The 16,837-nt window shown below is 60.0% G+C and overlaps 1 protein-coding gene across 1 annotated transcript in view; it reads left to right on the forward strand.

Moving 5' to 3' along the window:
- The window catches only part of CACNA2D4 (calcium voltage-gated channel auxiliary subunit alpha2delta 4), a 91,487-nt gene extending 78,573 nt beyond the window's left edge, over positions 1-12,914 (forward strand). The window contains exons 30-41 of the mRNA XM_029205244.1: positions 3,055-3,116; positions 3,497-3,541; positions 3,732-3,794; positions 7,213-7,283; positions 7,691-7,766; positions 8,185-8,237; positions 8,504-8,559; positions 8,855-8,875; positions 9,693-9,810; positions 11,043-11,155; positions 11,461-11,543; positions 12,261-12,914. Coding sequence (XP_029061077.1) covers positions 3,055-3,116; positions 3,497-3,541; positions 3,732-3,794; positions 7,213-7,283; positions 7,691-7,766; positions 8,185-8,237; positions 8,504-8,559; positions 8,855-8,875; positions 9,693-9,810; positions 11,043-11,155; positions 11,461-11,543; positions 12,261-12,365 — 866 coding nt within the window. The 3' untranslated portion in view covers positions 12,366-12,914. The remainder of the gene's footprint in view (positions 1-3,054; positions 3,117-3,496; positions 3,542-3,731; positions 3,795-7,212; positions 7,284-7,690; positions 7,767-8,184; positions 8,238-8,503; positions 8,560-8,854; positions 8,876-9,692; positions 9,811-11,042; positions 11,156-11,460; positions 11,544-12,260) is intronic.
- Positions 12,915-16,837: the final 3,923 nt, after the last annotated feature.

The raw sequence follows: 16,837 nt of genomic DNA on the forward strand, positions 1-16,837 counted from the left end.
GTCCCCCTGAGGACTGAGGTCGGGCTCTAACACAAGGAGCCGCCAAGCACAGGCCCGGAGGGGGAAGCAGCCTGGAAGGATGGAGGCCTCGCCTGCCCTCGGCCGGGCCGGCTCTCTCCTCACCATGCGCTCTGCCCTGTCTGCAAAGCCCGGCACCAAGGGCTATTCTCTGCCGCACACAGCAGGCTTGCAGGAGGTGCTGGGGGCAGGGTGGCCAGCCCGGGGTCCACTGGAGCGAGGCAACGGGGCCCGAGGGCCGCCCTGCAGTCTCTCAGGAGAAGGCTGGGCTCTCGCGGTGTCTGGGGTGGAAAAGCACAGTTTGGGTTGTGAGGCAGGCGTCGAACAGAAGGTTGTAACAATTCGAGCCCCGAGGTAAAGCCGTCAGGCGTGGCAGAGCGCGGCTAACAGTTCTCCCTGGAGGAGGTTCTTCTCGTGTCTCGCCTGAATTCCCCGTCTCTTTGTGGGTTCCCTCCTGGGTCCTCGAGGGCACCAGAGCCCGGCTAGATCGCTAGCATTCTGTCCCGCATCTACAGAAGGGTGGGGCTCCACGTGGATGAAGGTGCCCACACCGGAGGTAAGGGGAAGGCTTGCAGAACTGGTTTCCCAGCCAAGTGACCGACTCAGTGGAATTCACAAGCACTTACTTATTTAGCTTGAAAAATATTTATTGAGCCCCGATGCGTGCTAGGTGTTCTCCTAGGTGCTCTCCTAGGTGCAGGTATCGGAACTCAACCCCCCACCCTCCCGCCTGCTGTTAGCCCCCATGCTAACGGGGCAAGACAGACTATAAATGAGAATTAAGTAAATAAGTCATGCATCTTAGAAAACAAAAAGAGTGATGAGATAGAGGGTGAACGGCCGGCCGGCCGCAGGGAGGATTGCGTTATCTGGGAAGTCAGGACGCCGCTCCAGGAGACGCTGTTTGGGCTGAGATCCGACCATGAGAAGGAGCCTCCTCCTAAAGTTCTAGGGAAGAGCATTCCCAGAGGGAGAAAGCAGCTGGTGCAAATGCCCCGGGGTGGGAAGAGGCTTGGCCTGTTTGAGGGAGAAGGATTTGGGCTGAAGTCAGAGGTTGGTGGCCGGGCCAGCAGCCTTGGGGCCTTGGACACCAAATTACAAAGGAATTTCAACTTTGTTCTAAGGGCAGCGGGAAGGCCTTGGAAGGTTTTTAGCAAGAGAGAGACGTGATTTGATCTTCAGGAAGGTCCCTCTCGTGGTTCTGTGGGGAGCGACCCGCTCAGGGCTCTGTGGCGTTAATCCAGGTGGCTCTGGGGGTAGCAGGAGGGGTGGAGAGAGTGGGCAGATGCATGAGGTTCTGGACAAAGGCGGTAGCACCTGGGTGGGACACGGGAAAATGGTAACAATTCGGTAGGTGGGGAGGTTTGGGGAGGAAAAGCCAGTTAGGTTTTGAAGTCGTGAAGTTTGAGATGCCTACTGGTGACCCAAGGGGGACGGCAGCAGGCAGCTGGAAGTCGTAAATCCTAGGAGCGCGGCTTGCCTTGGAGGAGCCCGTGGTTCCACGGAGACGGAGCCTGGCTCCGGAGAACAGGCTTGAGGTCTCACTCCTCCCATCTCTACCCACAAGCCTCAAAATCCTGCTTCATTAGATGGGCACCAACCCCGCTGTCTCAAGACTCCCTGTGGAGGAATCACAGAATTTCTCCCAGCTCAGAGATGCCGGGACTCCAGGAGACTTGGCGGCGAGACATCGAGAGGCCGAGTCTCGCTCGGGAGAGTCTGAGAGCCTTGGCCCAGAGGCCAAGGTCACGGTAAATAAGCGTCCCTAAATCCCAAAGGTTGGAACATCCTAAGCTTTCGTGTGACTCCCCTCTGACAACTGTTAGGAGGTTCCTCTCTTTCATGCAGCCTTTTTCCACAGGTGAGAGAAATCTGTCTAAAGTGAACATCAAGGGTGGTCCTAACAGGAAGAATGAGGGGAGGGGCCGAGGGGCCTCCCGCAGCCTTAGAGAGAAATGGGGGGAGGGGAGCACGCCTCACCTGCCGCTCAGGTGCTGCACCTGGGTCTGTCCTCTTTGTCATGAACCGAGATGTGGGCCTACCAGTCCCCTTCCGGCCCACGCCTTTTACCCGCCCCCCGGACCTTGCAGCAACAAAGAAGCCCCCGAATATGATGCAAAGTCTCGCCAATGAGCCGTCACTGGGGTGACTGCAGAATGTCTCGTGAACACGGCCTAGTGGCTGGAACCCCGACCCATCCCCGCATCACAGATGAGGGCACCGGGCCCTGAGCGGGGAGCTTGCCCAGGCCTGTCAGCCCCCTCCCGACGGGGGCTCAAGTCAGGCCAGAGGAGAGAGGTGAGGTGCCTTAGAGACAGCGGTGCGTGGGTCCTGCTTCTGTGTTCAGGGGCCAGGCGGCTCGGGCGAGGCTTCCCCGGCCGTGAAGCCCCAGCGATAGCAGAGCTGACCTGCTGTGTGGACACGACCTCAGGACGCAGGGGGCCTGGCACTCAGCACACTTTCTATATTCTTGTCTCTGACGGTAGGAGGCCGGCCTCGTTTCTTTATTCTTTTTCTTTCACTATAACCTGGCTTTCTTTCTATTCTCTGGCCCCAGATTTCTCTTGGCATCTGGGCACTGGCTTGCATTCTCCAAGCGTTTGGGGACCAGAGCGGCGTGGCGGCCCTTGTGAGCGGCAGCATCAAAGCCTGGTTTTCTGGGGCTGGGAGCCTCCTGCAGGCCTGGGCGACACGGGCCCAACTTGCGAGGAAGGAGCCTTCTTACAGATTGGGCTGGGGGGCCGGAGCGGAGCCGGGGGGAGGGGCTGTAACTACCCACGAAGGCCCTGAAATCCAGCCTCGGTCTCTGTGGGAAAGGGGAGAGCGGCCTTCCCAGGGTGCCTGCCTCGAGCTCCAGGGATGCAGATACGGAGCCGCCGGTGCCCCCACCAGGAAGCTAGTCTGCAGGCTGCTAGTGCCCCGCCCCCCCGCTCATGGGCCTTCTCCCTCTGACTCAGATCTGACGTCTTCTCTCTCCCCCCACCCCCACCCCGTCCCCAAACACCCCCATGGCCTGGCCTGGCCCGCTCCTGGCAGCCGTGGGCGTACAGATGAGGATGGAGTTCCTGCGGCGTACGTTCTGGGCGGCCACCCGGCAGGTGGGTGCCAGGGGTCGGGGGGGGGGGGGGGCGGGACGCCCAGGGGGAGGACCCCCGACCTGTGCACCTGGCTGCTGCCACCAGCAAGGCCCTGCCTGCATCTCAGCGCCCGGACCCCCCAGCACACACTCCCCGCGCGTACATGCAAGGCACACACGCCAGGCACGCGCCACGGGCGCACCACACAAGCACACACACACGTCACACCGTGCACATACCCCTTGAGTACACACCACATTCACCAAACGGGTATGGGGCACACCCCTGCACACACATCACAGGTGTGCCGTGGACTCCAACCCCACACGGATGCATCACACACACGCACACACCACACACACACACAGGTGCACAGCTCATGGTTCCCCTCTTCCCTCCAGTGCGGCGCTGCGGAGGGTCCGTGCCCGGAGAGCTGCCAGGACAGTGTGAGCTCCCCACGGGGGGAATACGGTGGGAGAGGGAAGCAGCCCCCAGCCCGCGTCCTCCCGATGGGCCAGCCCCTCCTTCCCTGCAGCCCGGGCTCCACACAGAGGGCCTCCCTACACGGTCGGGCAGGCAGGGGCCGGGGCTCAGCAGCAGGGCCTGGCCTTGACCTCCTTCTGGGTCTCTTCCCAGGACCTGGACTGCTTCGTCATAGACAACAACGGATTCATCCTGATCTCGGAGAGGCCCCAGGAGGTAAGGCACTCGGGAGGCCCAGCGGCCTCGACGGTCAGAGAAAGCCCAGAAGCAATCCCGGCCCAGGGCCAACTAGAGGAAAAGGTCTGATGAAAACGGAGTCTCTTCCTAGAACCACAGCCAGCACCGCAAGACCCCCAAATCCAGACTTCTCAACTCACACGCCCAGAGGAAATCTTACGTCTCGGGTCTTCTCCCACGATTGTTGGTAGGGAGTTGTCCACATGATGAGGCCCCAGCTTTTCTGTCTGCAGCCTTGCCCTGGGGGCCTCCCCCAGAGTCCTACACCCGCTCCTACTGCCCACCCCCTACCCCCCTCTGCCTCTCCCCTCTCCCATCAGTCCGTTCAGGCGGCTGTAACAAAACCCACAGACCGGGCAGCTTACAAACCACAGTTCTGGGGGCGGGAGGTGCGAGACCAGGGTGCCAGGGGCCGGGGTAGGCCCGGTCCAGGTTGCAGGGCTCTCACTGTGCCCCCTCCTGGCGCGAGGGACAGGGAGGCCTCTGGGGTCTCTTTTCTAAGGGCACCAACCCCACTGTGAGGGCTCTGCCCTGGGGGGCATGTTTCAGCATGTGAATCTGGGGGACACACAGGCCACAGCGCCCACCCTTCTATCTCCTTGGGGCCGGGTCCTGGCCTTCCCGCTTCCCGTCTGGACCTCCCTTGTGGGAAATTCTGTCCTAACCCTCCAACCTGGCTTTGCTGCGAAGGGAGTGAACGGTGGCAGCCCCCACCACACGGCACGGCTGCGCACCCAGGAAGCCCCCGTGCCCAGACCGGCTGAGGAGAAGGTACAGCCACAACCTTGTATTTGCTGAGCCCCAACTTATTTATTTAGCCAGAAATTACACCTGAACCAGTGCTGAACACATTCACCTAAAGCGATGCCTTGAAATGAGCCAGAAGCATCAAGGGGCCTCCAGCCTAAGGGACACGGTGTGTGGTCCAGCGGGAGCTTTGCCACTAATCAAGACGTGTGGTTGGGTGGCCTGGGCCCATCTCCCCCTCTTGGAATAAGGGCCTGGGCTGCGTGATTTCTCAGGTCTGGGTGCCCGGGTGCCGCAGAGCCGCGGGGAGCGAGCCGATCTATGACAGCAAAGTTACTCAGACGTATATTTCTCTAAGTACGTGTCTACTCAGCGTATTTACCCTTATTTGCTCAGCCATTACATTATGTTATCACCCCGTGTGTAGTTTTAAAAGGCACCTCACATCCTTTGTAAAACAGAGGACGTAAGTGAAATCTAGTTTTCTTCACAGGGTTGGGACCTTCCAGGGGCTTCCACACAGCCCCCCCCCCCCCCCCAACCAGGCCCCATCAGGGGTGGGACGTCCCTCCATCATCTCTGGTGACATTATTAGGCTCATTTTATACCCGAGGGACAAACTGAGGCTCTGCCAGTTTAGGTTATTAACCCAAAAGCTCATGGCTGCAGAAGAGGCAAACTTTGAACCTAGAGATACACGTAGAGCCGCGACTGGGGGGAGGTTCTAGAAGAGCCCTCCCGGGAGGGGGAGCAGGCTGCGGGAGCAGTGGCTTTGATGGGACCAAGAATTTGTAGGGCGGGGCTGGCGTCCTCGCTGGGCTGGTGGGTGTGGCATCCGGTCTGCCAGGGGTCAGCCTCCCGCCGAGCCCCTGTCAGTCTCCGGGGCTGGTGCCAGGGCTCTGGGGGCTCTGGGGGTGGCGGTCTCCTCCCCCTGGACGGCTCTGACCCCAGACTGGGCTGTGAGGCTCTGAGACGGCTCGAGGGGGTAACGGCGTGTGCGGGCAGCCCTGTGTCAGGAGTCACGACGCCTGTGCTCGGTGGACACTGCAGACTAGAGTGAGGCTTGGCCTGAAGGTCCGCGGAGCACAAAGCTGGAAGCCGGGCGCTGACTGTCCAGCCATCCAGCCATTTCTACTTTTTTAAAACTCCTTCACTCCACAGCCCTGCCGCACTTACCTGTTGCTCTGTAACAAGTCACCCCCAGCTGGAGGGCTTACACCCCAAGACCCACGATCTCCCAGCCTCTGTGGTGAGGAGCCCGGTGTGCTCGGCGGGCGGGCCAGGCTCGGGGTCTCCATGAGGCATCAGCGGGGCCTGACCTGCGAAGGGCCAGATCCCACTGCCCCGGGGGCCTCCTGGGCTGCGGAGAGCCAGCGAATGTCAGCGGCATGAGGCTGCGGTGCCCTGGGACCAGCTCTCAGAAGGGACAGCGCCACTTGGACCGTGTTCCGTTCACTAGAAGCAGGTCGCTGGGTCCAGCCTACACGCAGGGGAAGGGTACAGAGCCCTGAGGCCCAGGAGGCCGGGCGACTGTGACCCGTCCAGGCTCTCCCACCAAAGACCCCTACCCCCTCCCCAGACACACCCAAGAGCCTCAAGGGCCCGTGACCTGGCCCCTCCCCCTTCGTTTGCCCCTCCCCCCTTTCCTCCCTGGGCCTCAGAGTGCGGTAGGGGGACCAGTAGCCTCTGGGGGATTGATAGAAATGCAAGTTCTCAGGCCCCGCCCCAGACCGAGTGAACCAGAAACTGGGAGTGGGCGACCACCTGCACTGCAAGCTCCCCCCACCCCCCGAATGTAATGAGGTCCAAGGACCACTGCCCAGGACTCTGCTGGTGGTCTGGACGCACCTTGCCACCTGGGCTCATGTGCCGGAAGGCCCAGGTGACACTCCCTGTTCTGCCAGGTCCATCCCGGGGCCCAGGGAGGGAGGCCTGTTGCTTCCATGGTGCCAGCGGGGGCTGCCCTCCCGGAGAAGAGGCGGGTGCTCTCTGCCAGGGCAGCCTGTCCTGGAGGTCACGTTGAACGGGGGGCACCTTTCCCCAGTGTCCAGGAGCTTGTGTTACTCTCAGGAAACTCCCCTTCCAGAATCAGGGGTCTGGACAGTGGGGATATTGGTGAATAAGCCTGGAGTCAGGACAGACTGGGGGGACAGGCTCGTGGGGAGGGAGCCAGCCTCACCAGGAGCCTCAGTTCCACCCAGATCAGGAGGCTCAGATCACTCAGCCTCGCCCTGGTCGCTTCACTCACTCTGCCCTTCAGCAAATGCGCAAACAATCACCATGGCCTCTGGGGATCCGCCCGCCAGGATCTCGCTGTCTGGTAACACAGACACACACACATGCACGTGCATAAAACACACACGACAAATCAAGTTTCACCTTCCTGCACGCGGTTCACCCAGAAGTGTTCAAAGAATTCTGCACCTTTTAAAAAACAAATCTGATTGTAACGCCTAGATTGATTTCACACCAACTTAGAATTTAAAAGCACTGAGAGGCGTGGCTGGAGCTGTCCCAGGAGAGGGGCCGGTGGAGTGGAGTCAGATGGGCCACGATTCAAGGGCGTCTGGAGAGGAAACCCAAACACAGGTGAAGTCTGGCACTCAGAGCAATGTCCTCACCCTGCTTTCCCCCCTCCTCGCCCTCACAGATGGGACGATTCCTGGGGGAGGTGGACGGCGCCCTCATGACCCAGCTGCTCAGCATGGGGGTGTTCAGCCGGTAAGTAGGGCAGGCGCCACACACACACCCCCGGAATACACACTGAGGAGGGGGGGTCGGATGCTAAATGGACCAGACAGACTTCAGAGCCCGACCTCAGAACCCACAGTGAGCCCCACAGGGCTCCAGAAGCAGCCTTTCTGAAGCCTGGAACTTGATGGGGGCAGGGGAGGGGGGGAGGATGGGGAGGGGGGAGAGGGGCTGAGGTCATGTGACCCTTAGCAGGAAAACCAGATTTGCCGTTCGTTGTCTTTGAAGCAGCCCAAGAACAGAAATGTCGTTTTCTGACCTGCTGATCACGCACCCTCCTGGATCCAGGTGTCCAAAAACCTGGCTGCGAACTCCCCCAGGGCGGGGGCGGGGTGGGGGATGGGGTCCGGACTGCCATGCCCTGCTTCTGGTTTCAGAGTGACCATGTACGACTATCAGGCCATGTGCAAACCTCCGACCCACCACCACAGCGCCTCCCAGCCCCTGGTCAGCGTGAGTGTCACCCCAGACCCCGCCCCCGCCAGACGCCAGCCTGTCCCTTTCTCTCCAGGGCCCCAGGGCCACTCAGTCCTCTCCCAGTGCCCCCCCGCACGCAGCCCGCTCCCCCGCACCAGGGTCTTATCTGGGCGGCCTCAGGGTGATTGCTCTGGCAGAGGAACAGGCTGCAGCCCCTTTCTTGACTGGTTCCCCACCTTCACCCCCAGTGCCGTCCACACATCATCAGGGACCCCAGAGATGCCACCCAGTGTGATGATGGGCATCGTCCGCCCTACAGTAGGAATTTCCCAGAAAACGCAGCTTTCCACTGCTTCCGCTTCCGGGAAGGGGTGGAGGAGACCCCGGGGTGTGGTCTCTGATGGCGCAGAGCGAGGGGGCCCTGGGGCTCACAGTGTGTTCCCTCTCCTCCCAGCCCATCTCTGCCCTCCTGACTGCTACCAGGTGGCTGGTGAACGAGCTCTTGCTGTGAGTGAGGGGCTGGGGGGCTTTGTGCAGGGGTGGTTTATGAGGGAACCCTTTGAGGGGAGCTGCCGAGGTCCCCACGACCCCAAGGGAGGAGGGTGAGGTCCCCAGGTGGAACCGGCCAGGCCTGTATGGGACGCCCCTCCTACATGCCGCTGCCACCAGGAGCCCTCAGCAGGGACAAGGGTGTCCTGGGGGCGAGAGGCAGACAGCTTAGGGCCCCACTGGAGAGGGCAAGCAGGTCTCCAAGATTCACTTGTGCCCGACAGGCTCCTGCTGGAGTGGAGCGCCTGGGGCTCCTGGCGTGGGGACAGCGGGGCCGAGGGTGAGTGTTGTTCCAGCCTCCACCCGGAAACCGTCACCCCAGGGGGAGGGGCAGGGGGCTCCAGAGTCCACCGCTCACATCTGTCCTGTTGGCTTCTCTCATCACCTTCCCTCACCCCTGTGTGACGTCACACCATCCCGGGGTACCACCAATCCACGTGACATCATCCATCCCATGTGACGTCATTCACCCCGTGTAACATCATCCACCTCGTGTGACATCATCCATCCCATGTGACGTCATTCATCCCGTGTGACATCACGCCCGCACCATGCCGTGCACGGGCCCTGGGCAGCCAAGGCCGTCTTCCATCACTGTAAGTAGGGCAGCCAAGGAGCTGGGCGCTGGGCTGGGCGCTTCCCGGGAAGCTCCCTCCATCTGGACCCCCTGACTCCAAAGGCCCCTCCCAACTTACAGCCCTGCTCCTTCGGGGTGTGGGTGTAGCCCAGAGCTCATCCCACATAAGCGCAGCCCTGCCCCAGGGAAATGGAGCACCCCAGCCCTCTCCTGGTCTGAGAGCGCTTACAGCGCCAGGAGGAAATCTGCGTGGTCCCGAGGCCGTGGCCCCTCGCGGGCGAGCGGGGTCTGCTCCCCCAGGGGTGGACGTGGGCCCTCTGGGGCGGCTGCCAGGCCTTTGCCCTGTGTTAGCTGAGTCCTTTCTGAGCCGACTCGAGTGACCACACAGGCCCCACTGAGGAGCCCAGGAGGCTGGGCGCGGGGCCCCCGCCTGGCTCTCCAAGTAGCCACGGGGGCAGGGGGCGGGGACAGACCCAGGGCTTGTCCAGGAGCTTCCCCTTGCAGGGCACCCGCTGGGCCCCCTGCAGGGAGGGAGGGGGGAGAGGACGAAGGGCTGCCGTCTCCCAGGGCCCCCCCCAGCCCCTGCCCTCCTCTCAGCCCCTGGACATCACTGCTGATGGTGAAGAGAGAGACGGGTATCCCCAAGGGTCCCCAAGCGCGTCACCCACATGCAGCCACTCCCCTCCCCCGGCCCCAAGTCCTGGCCGGGAGCCACCTGCCAGTGGACGGGCGTCTCACTCCTGGCGCGGTGACCGCACTGCCCGGGGCATCAAAGCCCATCCCCGCAGCTGTGGCCGAGGCGCCCCTGAATCCACGCCCTTTCCGTGTCCCCGCAGCCCACAAGCACAAGAAGCAGGACGTGCTGCAGCCCTGCGACACCACCTACCCCGTGTTCGTGCACGAGACGGCCATCCGGGGGGCCAACGGCGTCGTGGAGTGCGGGAGCTGCCAGAAGTGAGAGGGGCTGAGCGGGACGGGGGAGGGATACCCGCGGGCAAGGCTCAGAGCAGAGACCACAGGCCGCACACCCAGGGCACCAAGTGCGGGGCTGGCCGGGGACGGAGAGGCGGCCGAGGCCAGGGCAGGCTCGAGGAAGGGGCGCCAGCTCTCCCTTAGACGTCCGTCCACACAGAGGGCTGAGAGGCCCCAGGATGCTCCTGGGAATGGCTGGGGCACCTGGCACTTCCATCCCTGGGTCCCACTCCCGAGGGGAGGTCGCTGGTCCCCCAGCTCCGCCAGGCCCTGACCCAGGGAGGAAGGGAGGCCTGGCTGAAAGTTCTGGCCCGCTGACTCTCACCTGGGCCCCAGGCCGCCCCACCCCCAGGAGGTTCTGTCCTGACCCCGAGGCTATGGTCTCCCCTAGGCTGTGCTGGAGGGAGGGATTCTACCACCACCGCAGCCAGTTTCTCGGGAATATTGTTATCTGTACACTTATCTCAGAGGCTGGCCGTGCGGATACACGAACAGTGTGGGTAAAGCCAAGTCCTCAGAGTAGACGGACTTGATTTAAGAGGAGCTGCGTGACCTTGGACGCATTACTTAACCCTCTTCTGGCTTCAGTTTTCCCACCTGCAAAACAGGGATAATACCAACCTCATACGGCGCGGTGAAGGTTAAATATATACGTGTGCCTGTGTGCACGTGTGTATGTATGCATGTGCGTGTCCACGTGTGTGTGTGCGCACGTGCATGTAGGAAGTCCTCCACCCCATAGCAGACGCCGGGCGGTGGCTGTCGCCAACGCACTGGCTGAGCGAGGGACCACGACTGGCTTGCACCTGCGCTCCCTGCCCTCCAGGCGGCGTGTGGGACTGTGGAACCACCTCACGGCCCAGCGCGAGCACTGCATCCCCACCCGGAGCAGGGGCGGCCACGCAGCCCAGTTTGCTTGGGACAGTCCTGACTTGCTGTTCCCATGTGTGTCAACAGCAGCTCCTGTCCCCTCCCCCGCAGATGTCTGGGCTTCCTCACTTCCAATCTGCTAGGAAAGGAGCAGAGCAGCTGCAAAGGCTCGTGGGGAAAATAAGCCATGCAGCCCATCGGTTGCTGGGACGGTTCCCGGGCTGCGCCCCCCCCCCCCCGGGCTGACCCGGCCCCTCCTCACACCCGCCTCCAAAAGAGCCTCCCCTACAAGCCCAGGGTCCAGCTGCCGCAGGAACCTCCACAAGCCAACCTCTCTGCCGCAGGACGTTCATGATGCAACAGATTCCCTCCAGCAACCTTCTCCTCCTGGTGACGGACCCCGCCTGTGACTGCAGCGTCTTCCCGCCAGTCCTGCAGGAGGCTACGGAGGTCAAATATATCCTCCCGACCCTCCAGCATGTACAGGCGAGGGAGGGGTGGCGGGTAGGACATGACACTGAGGGGCTCAGATTTTGAGAGGCAGGGGCCAGCCTCCCTTTTGCCACCAACACCACCCCTCCCCCAAGAGCATCGCTACCTGTCCTCCCCCCTCCCCGGGGCCCCGGTGCTGCTTCTGACCCCGGAAGCCGCTTCCAAGGCAGCTGGTCCCACCAGAGGTCAGTTCTTCCAGAGCTCAGCCCCCAGAGTCTCCAGTATCAGCTCCGTCGGCAGGTGTGTTCACCTTAACAGGGAATTCTGCACATAACGCCACAGTCAAGTGTGACAAGATGCGCTCCCGGAAGCTCCGCCGGCGACCGGATGCCTGCCACGCCTTCCATCCAGAGGTAGGGGCTGGGGGGGGGGGCTCCATCCCCAAACCCTCAGCCCTGAGCTTGTGCCCTTCAGATGCGAGAGCGTCTGGACACGTGGATGCAGCTGTGAGGGCACCTCCGTGGATGACTGGAATCACCCATACGTGTGCATTCACGCTGGGCCCCGTGTCATTCAGATACTAAGTCAGCGGGAGGGACCCAGGGGTGTTTTACAAGGAGAGCCGCATCTCCCAGGGTCGGGGCCCTCAGTGCGTTATAACACATCCTCTCCATACAGCCCTCACTGCACTCAGCTCCACGTGGTCCAAGCAAGTAGAAGGAAACCGTTAGGCACATAATACCGCTGGTGACCGGCCCTGTGCACCCACCACGTAGCTGGGCTCCTTGTACATGGGGCCGTCCTTGCTGGACATGGCTGCCTCCACACCCAAGATGCTCCCAGAGTCCAGGGCTTCTCTGAAGCCCTTCTAAGAGGATGAGCCCACAGCCCCTCCAAGGCTGGGGCCAGCAAGAAGGCTCGAGTCCAGCTCTGGGGCTGAGTGAGCAGCCTCTGCCTTCCCCTAGAAGGCAGGGGTCTAAGAAAGGGGGCAGTGTTCCCTCCGCTTGCTGGAACTTCCCTCTCTCCCCAGCCCCTTGGCCCCTATTAGTTGGCCCCAGCGATCCCTCTCCAGACTCCCGGCCACCTCTGCCTGGGGCGGTCACTCCATCGTGAATGCTCTGGGTTCACAGGAGAATGCCCAGGACTGTGGCGGCACCTCGGACACCTCAGCCTCACTCCCCCTGTTCCTGCTGCCTCTGGGTGCCTGGGTACTGCTGCCCCAGCTGCTGCGGTGACACCTGCTCCGGCCGGCCAGTTTTGACAAGGTGACCCTTCCAGAGACATTGTAAAGAGTCAGCAGCTGAAGTGGGGTCCAGCGCTCTACACTTAGGTTCTCACCCAGGTCCATGCTCATCCCAGTCTTGGGCTGATGGTCCCCTGCCCCCGAGATTGCTGGACGGAACCAGAAATCACTCCCAGAGACCTTCCGGGTGCCTGGTACCATCCACCCCGCGTCTCAATGGGCAGCCTCCCTGCCCTCCTACCTTCTCTTTGGAGTCCAGCGTGAACTCAATTTGGACCAAGACAAAAGAGTTTTGTTCCGTCTATTCCCCAGAAGTCCAGACCCAGCCAAAGAAAGGTCTTCAGTAGAATCCAAGGACTTCAATGTACTGAGAAAGAGGAGAGGAATGAGGCCAACAGCAGAAAGGGGAGGAGGGCAGGAACGGGCCCCACGGGAAACACATCTGCCCTAGGGTGAGATGCCTGATGGGGGATCAGCTCAGCCTCCCAGTTGCAGCTCAAAAAATGTGTGTGTGTGCGCGTGTATGTGCGTGTGCGTGAGAGAGAGACAGACAGAGAGACAGGAGACAGAGAGAGACAGAGAAAAGGCAGGGTCCTTTACATGAACATGGCCACACATGATGTCCACAAACTGTTGCTATTAAAAACATCTTTCCAAAGCCCTAGTGTTTGCATCCTTCTAAGAAAAAGCCAGTAGGATGAGCTATACAGCTGCTACCTCGGAAGAGGATACGAAGTCCGGGGAGGTGGCAGGGACAGCTGCAGCCAAGCAGAGGGGTCCCAGGAAAAAGAGGGGTCTTCACGGTGGCGTGGTCAGGGGGCTCCTGAGAGCTCCAGGCCCCCAGGACGTCCAGGTCCCAGGCTGGTCTTTTTCTGGCCACTGATCTACGAGACTACCTGACTCTGTCCCTGGGGTTGGAACTTTGGGGAACACTGCAATTTGCAAAGCGGACTCCAGTGGGAAGGGAGACACATCTGGGTACCCCTCCCTCAGGGTCTCGGTGCCGGGGCTTCCTCCCCCGTAGAGCCGGCTCCCCAGGGACCACAGTCCCCACTGTGGGAGCAACACTAAAGGCGGAACAGTGCAGAAACTCTGGGGTGGCCTCCGATCTCTGAGTTTAACCGGCCTCCCAGGAGGAGGTCCAGCCCAGCCCCATGACGAGCAAGGACCATGTGCGCTGGGCCTCTGGGGACCCCCTCCCAGCCCCCCACACTCGCACGTGCAAGCTTCCCACCAGCAAACAGCCTCGCCAACTCCTTCAAACACATGATGACGTTCGTGAAGCGCCTTCCACGTGAGGACACGTTACTCCCACTGCTGTCACATTCCCCATATCTACCTGTGAGGTGGGCACCAGTGGCCCAGTGACAGCTGAACTCCAGCCTCAGAGAAGGTGAGGGCCAAGGCCAGCTCACTCAGCAGCCAGTTTGCGAGGCAGAACAGTGCTTGGAGAGCTGAACGCACCGTGGAAGTAACAGGCACCAACTCATCCAACCCGTACAACCACCCTCCGCCGTGGGCCCTATTCGCTCCTGGAACAGGAAGCCCAGGCTCGGAGTTGAAACCTGGCTCCAAGTTATCGGAAGAGTATTGTGAGGCGTGAACGCGAGGCTCATATACTGAGCCTGAAACTGTGTGGCCTGCAGTCAGCACTAGTTACATGTCACCTACTCTCATCTATCAGAGCATCCTGTTTCGTGGCGGAGAGCCTGGAGAAATGACCATTTGGATGTCAAGAACAACAGGCGAGGTCACAGGTGCCCACCTGGCGCAGGTGGGCGAGGAGGCAGCGGGGGGCCCATCTCCCGCCCCCTCGGCTGCTGCAGCCCAGCTCCCCACTTGGTGTCACAGAGACCTCGTGGCAACAGCCCCTCCCTGCTGGGGCCCCTGTCTACCCTGCACCCTCCTGCAGCAACAGTACAAGCCCAGACCCTGACCGCCAGCCTCTCTCCAGGACAGCGTCCCATTCCCCACCCAACCAGGGAGAGCCTTTTCAGGCAAATTTATCAACTCTCTTGGCCAGGTAATTTTTTAAATATTTATTTATTTAGGCTGCACCAGGTCTTAGTGGCAGCACACAGGATCTTTAGTGGTGGCATGCAGACTTCTTAGCTGTGGCATGCGAACTCTTAGTTGCAGCATGCATGCAGGATCTAGTTCCCCGACCAGGGATCGAACCAGGGCCCCCTGCATTGGGAACACAGAGTCTTATCCATTGAACCACCAGGGAAGTCCCGGCCACATAATTTAAAAACCAAGCTTAGGCATGCCCTAGAGCCCTCACGCTGCAACTACTGAGCCCGTGTGCCACAACTACTGAAGCCTGCACAGCTACAGCCCGTGCTCCACAACAAAAGAAGACGCCACAATGAGAAGCCCATGCACCGCAACGAAGAGTAGCCCCGGCTCGCCACAACTAGAGAAAGCCTGCGCGCCGCAACGAAGACCCAATGCAGCCAAAAATTTAAAAAATGAGGGACTTCCCTGGTGGCACAGTGGTTAAGCATCCGCCTGCCAACGCACAGGACATGGGTTCAAGCCCTGGTCCGGGAAGATCCCACACGCCGCGGAGCAAATAAGCCCGTGCACCACAACTACTGAGCCTGAGCTCTAGAGCCCGTGAGCCACAACTACCAAAGCCCACGCGCCTAGAGCCTGTGCTCTGAAACGAGAAGCCACTGCAATGAGAAGCCTGCACACCGCAGAGAAGAGTAGCCCCCGCTCACCACAATTAAAGAAAGCCCGTGTGCAGCAGTGAAGACCCAATGCGGCCAAAAATAAATAAACTTAAAAAAATAAATAATTTATTTTAATGTAAAAATTAAATAAATGAAAACCAAACTCAGGAAGTGCTGGGGTAACTCCTGGCCTCGTCTGCTTCAGCCCCGTCTCCGCATGGCCAGGAGTGGACTGTAAGGCCTGAACTCCCTTTCAGAACCAACGGAAGCAAAAACCGTTTGATACACTATAGTTCTAACCACCCCCAAAGGACAGCAGGAGGCAGCCTGGCTCAAGCTAAAGAGCCATCACCTTGATTTCTGAGGAACAAAGTTAAAACCAAAGCCATTTAATCGATGGCAAGATTCTGGGGACAGAGTCCTGAAATCCCTATTCCTATAAACACCGTCACCTCGTGGGAGACCAAGAGCGCAAGGTACTGCCAGTGCCTTCCTCAGGGCAGGGATATACTAACTCCTAAGCCTGCCTAGTAATGTGTGTATTTTAATGGAAGTGCTGCTGTCAGGTAAAAGGCTCCAACCACCGCTTCACAACGCCACGTGGAGTTTCGGTTTGGGAGGGCAAGGGAGCAGACACCTCTCGAAGTCAAAGAAGCAAACACGGAGGAGGAATGAGAGCAAGAGGTTGGGAAAGACGCTAGCCAATCCCTGCGGCTCATCTGAGGGATGCTGACCTCGGGGAGCTGGGCTCACAGGTGAGAAAGCGGGGCCGGGTCCCAGCAGGCCCGGGCGCTGTCCCCAGGCCAGGGCAGCAGTGAGAGGCCTTCCCTCCCGCGTGGCTGGACATCTGCCATCACTGCGGAAGGTAGGGCTGGACTGGACTTGTTTGCCCCAAGGCAGGTAGCTGAAGGTGGGAAAATCCCTCCAGCGGGACACAGGGACTGGGGTCAGTGCTCTGTGCGGAGCAGACCCCTCTGGAGACCAGGGATTATCCCTGGGGTGATTCGGAAGCAACGGCACCTGGAGCCGTCTCCAGGCCGCAGAGCCCTAGCAACCGTCAGCCCAGATTCAAACACATCCCTATCCACTTCCTTTCCAAGGCCACGGACATGGCTGAGAAAGCCTTCCAGCTCAGCAAAGGACTAGGGAAAACCAGGCGGTGTCTGTAGGCCTCGAGGACTGTCACCAAGAACAGGACGCCACCAGTTCCCATTCCCAGGTGACCTACGCAAAAACCCTCAAGTAATTTCTACACTTAAAGTGAGAATTCATCCAAATACTGGAAATCCCCCTGAAAATACTAAATTTACCTAAGGCAAAAGGGTTGGGATTTCCTCTCTTTTCTCAAATTACATGGAAGGGCTAACAAACGCCCAACCTTCGGGTCAATATACATGAGACCCTTTAATCCAGTGTTCTTCGTGTAAAGAATGCTGGCATGGGCGTCAGACCTACCCCTTGTAGCCTCCTCACCTATAAAACAAGAGACGTGTTCGGTGGGTGCTGCTTACCGTCAGATGAGGCATTGAGGCCTTTAACAGATCCCTCTGCATGAGGCACTCCTTAGGTAGTATTTTTGTAACTTTAACAATAAATTAAGAACTGCCCCTTAGAGCTAGCTCTCCCCTCCATTCTACACCTGGTACCCCCAGTTATGATGAAAGCATGAAGGCTGGGAAAATCTGAGTTGGGCGTAAGCACTTTGTTTTTTAAACTGCACCATCTTTATTAACTCATTACTATCCTGCCTGCCTTATAACACATTAAGAAAATTCAATGGAAACGC

Source organism: Monodon monoceros, unplaced genomic scaffold (assembly GCF_005190385.1).
Source record: "Monodon monoceros isolate NGI ecotype Baffin Bay Population unplaced genomic scaffold, NGI_Narwhal_1 Super_Scaffold_6, whole genome shotgun sequence".
Lineage (NCBI taxonomy): Eukaryota > Metazoa > Chordata > Mammalia > Artiodactyla > Monodontidae > Monodon > Monodon monoceros.